Here is an 8137-nt window from a genome sequence, read left to right as displayed (position 1 = left end):
CGTGCCGCACTACTTTTGTCTTTCAACCCCACAGCTTTTTTGTCAAGTGGGTCATCGTACCCGCGTGAGGCATAGCATCATTGGGTCCAATTAGGTAAATAAATAAACAATATGCCTTCTGCTAGGGCGGCCTTAATGCACATGTAATGCATTGCACCCCCCGCGCCCATCCACCAGTGGCCGGCCACATGCAGTGTGGCAGGCAGGCTGTACCTTCTCTACTTAATTGATGTAATTGTACGATAAGCTGCCTAGAGTCTTATGTGGACGCTAAACTGATTAATTGCTTGTGTTAATATGATTTAATAATGGGCGATCTGCTTAATGCAGTTAGGCATGCAAGGCATTCATAATAATAAGGCTGACTTGTGTTATAAAGGGGAGTTTCTTTTCTTAAGGAGGTTTAGGTCAAAGCATTTTTGGTGTTCCCGCAATTTATTTGCTCGTCTTTTTCTCCCTTTTTTGCTGCCTTTGTGCGCACTAGTGGTGACAGATGGCGAAGCCCCCTTCACCGCCGCCTCCTCCTAGTTTCTCTCTCTCTCTCTCTCTCGCCCGCCCGCCCGCCCTCTCTCTCTCGCTCGCTCGCTCCACCCCTCCAGGGAGGCCAGATCCCTCCGAATGCGGGCGCATGTCAATCAGCGGGCCCCTCATGTGATGGCTTTTGCCGGTGACGGGCTGCCATATGGGCACTGGCATCGCAGCCTGGTAGCCTGGTATGTAACCTCTCTCTCTCTCTCTCTCTCTCTCTCTCTCTCTCTCTCTCTCTCTCTCTCTCTCTCTCTCTCTCTCTCTCTCTCGCGCGCGCGCGCACACACCCTGTTTTTCTCTCTTTCCGCGGAGGGAGGGGCTGGACGGCACCCAGTGAAGGAAGAGCCCACGCGCCATCCGCACCTGCACGCAGACACTGAACGACGATGCCGTTTCGGTCCCTGAAGATGGTGGTCTGACGAGGGGAGGGGGAAAAAAAGAAAGGAATTCCACCTCCTCTTCCCCCCCTCCCCTTAGGTTTCTGGACGAACCCCCCCCCCCCCCCCCCCCTCCCATCCCTCGAGAAGAGCTCGGGCGCAGGTGAGTTGGCGTATACGAGCCCGGACGGAGATGGTAACAATGCGATTTACGGATGCTCTCCAACGCAACTTGTTTGGGGCTAATTGGAAGGAAGCGGAGAAGGGGACCTTCTGAACCCATGTTTGTGAGCTTCTCCACTTGTCGTGACGTCATCACCCGCCTCGTTCACATGTAGATGGGTAAGCAGCATTTCTTTTACAAAATGATGACATATTTCCCGTTAATTGGCACGAATCAAAGTTCGTCAGCGCCGAGGCTCGACTCGGCAAATTCAATCACAACAATCCTCATTTTCGCGTGAATACAGACCCGTAACGCTGCTGTAATATTTCCGTTTTGTTTGGGCGTCGTTATAATTTACATGAATCAACTTGCAGCGTTTTGCTGCAATTGCATGCAAGCGAAAAATAAATAAATAAAATAAAATAAAACAAGAACGTGCACGAGCGTCTCATCTTAATTCAAGTGCAAGTCAATGCAATACTTTTGTTGATAAAATGACGGATAACAATTTCTTCATTTAAATAAACAGACATTGAATCCTTCATTAAATCATGCATGCACGGCCGGCTATATATATATTTAACGATTCCTAAAAGCCCGACAAGTCATGCAAGTCCATCTGGAAACGCGGAAGCACTTCGCCGATTGCACGTGTGAAATCAATTCCGTGTTTTTGCATGCTTGGCCTGTTCGTGGTTTTGCTTCTAATTGCTGCAATGAAAAAAAGACGCGCACGCGCGCGTCTGCATGCGTGTACTTTTAAAAAGAGGTTTTGCCCCTGCATGGCGCGCGCGCGCAAACACATACACACAGACGAAATGACCTCCGGTGCTTCAGCATTTTCACACCATTGCAGGGAGCCAAAATATAACGAAAAATGTATATGTTAGGTCGATTAACCACACGGAAAATGTAAAAAGATTTTCGTGTTCTGTATTTTTTCTGATGCACGCATGAGGTCGGTGCTGCAATGTAATTGGATTCTGTTGAGAATCCTTTTTCAACAATTTAAAAGGGTGTTCAAAAGTCACTTTTGTGTTACATATGAATCACAAAAACAATCCTTAAATGATCCCAATTCAACACAGTGCGAAATGTTCAATTTCCAATTTTAATAGCACCCCCAAGGGGAAAATGGACTTTATCGGAATTTTTTTTTTTTTTTAATGATATACAGTGTATAACTTGTTGATTATATACCTGTGATTTTTCAATATTTACCATTTATGTTCAGGAAATGTAAAAGTTGCGATCAAAAAATATATACAGTATATGATGATATGATGTTTCATCATTTTATTTCAAATGATTAGGATTCATTGTTATTTTCCAATATGTAAAATTTGATTGTGTATAGGAGACAATACATCAAAATGGGGTTGGGGGGGGGGGAGCTTAGACCTTCTGTTGTCCTGTGTGACAAGATGTGTTGGGGATGAATAGTGTTGGAATGCAGCCAGAAGATGTAGGCGTCGCCCCCATCCTTCCTTTCTCATGGGACCTGTAGGTGCCCGTTTTACTCGTCCCTGCCAGAGTACATTTTCTTTCTTTTTTTTTTTTTTTGGTTGAAGAACATATATATATATTATATTATATATATTTTGATGTTATATATATGTATGTACAGTATATTACATAGTTAAACTCTATTCTAAAAATTAAGAGTGCATTGTAGACAGTTTTTCGGGTTCCAGTTCGGTGCACGTCTCTCGTGTACAGCGTTTTTTTTTTTTTTTTTTAACCAGGATGAAGCTTAAATGTAAGCCGCCCCCCCCCCCCCATACACACAAACCCATCGCCCCAAAATCAACATACAGTAGTATTTGATACACTGCCAATGGGTTTTCCCATTGTGAGTGTATCAAACACTTGTTCTCCCCACTGTATTTGGATAATTTTGGTGTATTTCGACAACTCTAACTTGGAATTTAACATCGTCTTAAATCATAGCGACAAGCAAGGCATCCTCGTGCAGGTTTCACTATTCGAACCGGTTTTAACGGACGAATACTCTCCATTTTGGTGCAGCTATTTTTGGGTTGTTTACACCATAAAAATATGACTTATGGGCAATTAAAGACACATCATCCTGAGCTAAAAAATCATTTCAAACAAATAACATTAATAGTAAAACCGCAAGTCGTTCACATGCACCGCACCCACAGCAAATCGCCATTATGAGTCCCAAAGTAACGCAGCCCATGCATGTGAATATGCGACGAAAACTCGGTAACGACCCAGGCTATACTTCGGCCTTCCCATTGCAACTTTCAAAGATCGGCTTTTATTTGCGGTTGTGTTGAGTGAACGTACTTTTTTCTTTTTTTACTTTGCCGCCATCTTGTGGCACGCACGGTGTGTTGAACGTGCATCTGTGACCATGCGGGTGTTGTCAAAATTACGGTTGTTCTTTTGTTTTTGTTTTGTTTTGTTTTGTTTTTTCCCCTCCCCTTCCCCGCGCAGAGGCAACATGTTGACGAGGCTCTTCAACGACCCCTCGCTGCTCCCCGACGTGCAGAAATATTCCGGCTGGGCGGACGACAGCGACGACGACAAGATGAAAGAGGAGGACGGAGACGCGCGGGACAACGTGGACGCTTCGACGGGGGCGCGGGTCGGCAGCCGGACGCACTCGGAGCACGCCGGGGACGGCGACGAGGAGGAGGACGAGGAGGAGGAGGACGACGACGACGACGGGGCGGATGAGGAGGACGACGAGGGCGGCGGCGGCGGCTGCGGGGGCGGCGGCTGCGAAGACGCGGCGGAGGGCGAGCGCCCCAAGAAGCGGGGCCCCAAGAAGCGCAAGATGACGCAGGCCCGCATCGAGCGCTCCAAGTTGCGGCGCATCAAGGCCAACGCTCGCGAGCGCACGCGAATGCACGACCTCAACTCGGCGCTGGACAACCTGCGCAAGGTGGTGCCCTGCTATTCCAAGACTCAGAAACTGTCGAAAATCGAGACCCTGCGCCTGGCCAAGAACTACATCTGGGCGCTCTCGGAGATCCTGCGTTCGGGGAAGCGGCCCGACCTGGTGTCCTACGTGCAGACCCTGTGCAAAGGTCTCTCGCAGCCCACCACCAACCTGGTGGCCGGCTGCCTGCAGCTCAATTCGCGCAACTTTTTGACGGAGCAGCAGTGTCCCGAGGGGGCTCGCTACGGCGCGGGCTCCTTCGCCGTGCACTCGTACCCGTACCCGTGCGCCCGGCTGGCCAGCCCGCACCCGCACGCGCACTGCCGCCAGGGCTCCAACTCGCACCCGCTGGGCTCGCACGGCTACTGCTCGGCGTACGAGTCGTCTTACGGCGGCGGCTCCCCGGAATACAGCAGCCCTGCAGAGTACGACGGTCCCTCCCTCAGTCCCCCGCTGTGCGTCAACGGGAACTTTGCCCTCAAGCACCAAGGCGCGGCGTCGCCCGACCGCGACAAGGCCTACCACTACTCTATGCACTACTCGGGCCTGCCCGGCTCCAGGCCCGGTGCCGGCGGCGGCGGTGGCGGCGGCGCTCACAACCTGCTGTTCGGCTCCTCGGGGGGCCGCGGCGGCATTCACTCGGAAAACGTCCTGCCTTACCACGACGTGCACGCGCACTTGCACCACGAGCGCGCGCCCGCCGCCTACGACGAACTCAACGCCTTTTTCCACAACTGAAACCAGCGGACGTCGTGCGCGCGTGCAGGCCAACTTGGACTTGCTTGCAATCGTCAGGGAAACGACGGCCGAGACAAAGAGAGATTTCTATACCTTTATATCCCTTTCCTTTATTTTCCTTTCATTTCTATAACCAAGAGTTACTTTGTATTTGTGTCGGACGGTCTCGTTCATTTAGCACTCCACCGGAAAATCCATTTCGGCAGCAGGCGTATGTGCAGGAGATTTTCTTTTTGTTTCTGTATGAATTGAACATGATCGGGCATCTTCGGCAGGGGCTTTTTTTCATGACCCTCAAATCTGTTGTTTGGCACCTATGCAAAAAAAGAGGCACACTTTTGGGTGGGGAAAAAAAAAAAAACAATAAGAAACCTTCCCTCGTTTCCCACGTTATTTATTCTATGACCCATATTTTCATGTTAATTTATTATATTTATAGAATGATTTATTGTTGTTTTTCCCTGTGATTAATGCAAAGTCATCAAAGGGACCCCGTGTGCTTATTCATTTTGTCCTTCCTTTAACTTTGTATTCAATTAAACCGTGTGGTAAAGAAAATCCAATAAAATGCTAAACCATGCATTTCGTCTTCCCTTCAGATCTGATCAGATTGTTAAATAGAACGATTAGTGCTCAGAGCCCCTCCTCCTTCCATCTTGGCATTTTTTCCTCCTCCCTGCGCGCGCGAGGTATCTTGGCGCCAAAAGCGAGCCAGAGCGTCACGCGTGCCAGATATCTTCATGTTTGGGATAATAAAAATAAATTTTTAAAAAAGCGTCGTTTAAAAATGAAGTGCGCTCCGATATAGCGAGATTGCGAGAAACGCTTCAATGACTTCACCATTTGAAAATCATTTATCATGAAAAATACAGTAATAGGTTTTGTACCGTGGAGTACTTGGAAATGCCCGCATGCGCATTTGATCAGACTCGCTATATTGAATTGACATAATACCAAGGGCGTAGGTTAGGGACCGTATAGGGACATAACACTAGCAACTTTTCAGGATGCTCAAATTGTCCCCACCAACTTTTAAGCAACGTGATTTGCACTAAATAATGACTTCAGTTGTATAGGTCATTTAGATTGTATTTCCGTATATTGTAAGGATAGAATTGAGCCTACCATTATTAAGTGAATTACCTTCATTATGTTCAGACTGACATTTACCCATTTTCATTTACTGAATGTGCCAGTCCATTTTTTTACCCTCAAACACGTTTGATTGGCTGATGAGATGACCCCCCCCCCCACACACACACACACACACACGCACTCACAGCCCAGACAGAAATACAACATGTCGACAACATGCCACCTCCTCCGCCACCTTCGAAGACGAAGGATATTAGATTTTTTTTTTTTTCGGCCAGCAGCAGCAACCACTGGAGGTAATGTAAAAAGACATCCATTTTGTGGAGGTGGGGAACACACCATTAATTTAGCTACCGAAAGTCCAACCTGCATCAGACTTAGCATAACATTAAACTGTGTGAATTTGCCAACCTGCAAAACTCAAGTATGGGAAGCTGCTTATAGAGAGAGGTGTCCTCTATGGGTTTTCTACAGTTAACGTTAATTCAACTGAGAAATGTAGTGAACCGAGGTTTACCCCTTCTCCCCAATTTTCATTTTTATTTTACTTATGTCGCCTTAAAGCAGCCCAAGCAGCTTTCATTTTTTGTTGAGTTTGGTGGACAAAAGCAGTAGTGTTTCAGCTGCAGAAGGAAGGTTCCATTTTATTTTGGTATTCCTTAACAAATAAGTTTTTTTTCAGTTATACTTGTTTATTTAGACTGACAATGTTGAGTGGTCTTAAGACAATGGTTTATTTTTTGTACTCCCGGATAGTTAAGCGATTATTGTGTATGTTAATTTAAATGTGCTAAACAACGGGGAAAAAATTATTCTGGAAACTTTCAAAATGTTTTAGTGTTTTTTTAAAACAAAGGTTTGAATCGAATGACTTGAACTAATACATATGAAAGTTAGTATCAGTCAATACAGATTTATTTTGTATTGATCATTTAGCCTATCAATTAATTAGGTTCCTATTTGTGAGAAATGTATCCCTGAACCCCGTTCACCCAATCTGTTTGATTTTATTAATGTCCCGTTCCCAAAAATAAGTGTACATGCAGATTATTCTATGTTATATTGTCCCTAATGTTGAGACCAAACCTACGCCTATCATCTCGAATCAGCGTCGTTCTATTTCAAATGCAATGAATTGCTTTTTAATGAACAGAAGCTTCATGTGTCCGGAAAATCAGAGCCTTGCGCATAAAACCCCTTTAAAATCAAATGCATCCTTTTTAACCTTGACTGGATTCGGAGCGGTGCATTATGTCTCTCTTCGCAACCGCGAGCGGGATGAACGCACGGCCTGAAAAAGGCCCATTTCGCTCCTTTCAATTCAACATCTCCTTCCCTCACGCTAATTCAAATAGCTCAAATTTTAGGAACAATTCGATAAAACCGGTAGAAATGATCGGATCCTTATTTCTTTTTCTTCCGTTTTTTTTTTTTTTGTTCCTCCCCGTCTTCAAGCATTTCATTCCGACAATAGGAAAGTTAATTCTAATATGCTCCGTTACTGAAATATGTTATTATATTATCATTGTTCTCATGACCTTCTTGGAGGAAACACACACACACACACACACTTCGATCCTGCCTTTTCCGTTTGCAAAAAAAAAAAAAAAGAGTACATACATAAAGTTCAATTCAATGATTCCTTATACATCATTTTGTTTTACGATTCTAACTCGAGTCTCGAACCGTGCACCGAGAGGGTGCCATGCAATCCTAACGGATCGGAAGTCTATCGCCGTCATTGGCACCGCGGTTTAAAAGAAATAATAATAATTGAAGTGTGTGTGGAAAAAGTCTTGTTTAAACTTGCAGTGACACCGGCGTGTGCGCGCGTGAGTGATCTCGCTGTTTAAATTATCATGTACCGTGCGGCCGGCCCACTCTTTTTCTCACTCAAACTTGAGAGTGCGTGTGTGTTTGTCCGCCATGGCCGTGAGCAAAATGTCACAAGTACAATGGTGTGAAGTCCAATTAGCCAGCAGAAGAGCTAATCATTTATAAATAAATACAGTACAAGCAAGGGCATTTGGTCGCGACATTGGAGGAAGTACATGGCATAACATGTATACACTGGACGGGACATTCATAATGATCAATGCAAAATAAATCCGTAGTGATTTATACTAACTTTTATGTGTACTGGTTCAGCCTACACTGATCAATTCAAACCTTTGTTTTCAAAAACTACTAAAGAAACATTTTAAAACTTCCAGAAAAAAATGTCATAGCATTATTTGAACATAATGTATATTATATTAACATACGAAATAAATACACGCTTGTTAATCGTCTCTTAACGATCCAGGAATAAAAATAAACTAT

The 8137-nt window shown here is 45.3% G+C and overlaps 1 protein-coding gene across 2 annotated transcripts; it reads left to right on the top strand.

The window, feature by feature from the left end:
• Positions 1–961: 961 nt before the first annotated feature.
• Positions 962–7426, top strand: LOC130904347 (neurogenic differentiation factor 2-like). 2 transcript variants are annotated; one of them, XM_057817057.1, is made up of 3 exons: positions 962–1068; positions 1159–1247; positions 3535–7426. In XM_057817057.1, exon 3 carries the CDS (start codon positions 3542–3544, stop codon positions 4718–4720), a length of 1179 nt encoding a protein of 392 aa, XP_057673040.1. In that variant the 5' UTR covers positions 962–1068; positions 1159–1247; positions 3535–3541; the 3' UTR covers positions 4721–7426. The 2 variants fall into 2 exon arrangements, with proteins under 2 accessions (XP_057673040.1, XP_057673039.1); XM_057817056.1 differs by lacking the exon at positions 962–1068 and having other exon boundaries at positions 1077–1247.
• The last annotated feature ends 711 nt before the right edge of the window (positions 7427–8137 follow it).

Source organism: Corythoichthys intestinalis, chromosome 16, assembly GCF_030265065.1.
Source record: "Corythoichthys intestinalis isolate RoL2023-P3 chromosome 16, ASM3026506v1, whole genome shotgun sequence".
NCBI classification, from domain to species: Eukaryota; Metazoa; Chordata; class Actinopteri; order Syngnathiformes; family Syngnathidae; genus Corythoichthys; species Corythoichthys intestinalis.
This window is presented reverse-complemented; position numbering and strand designations above follow the sequence as displayed.

Coding starts and splice junctions, on each gene's coding strand:
- LOC130904347 (XM_057817057.1), top strand. CDS start 3,542: ATGTTGACGAGGCTCTTCAACGACCCCTCGCTGCTCCCCGACGTGCAG.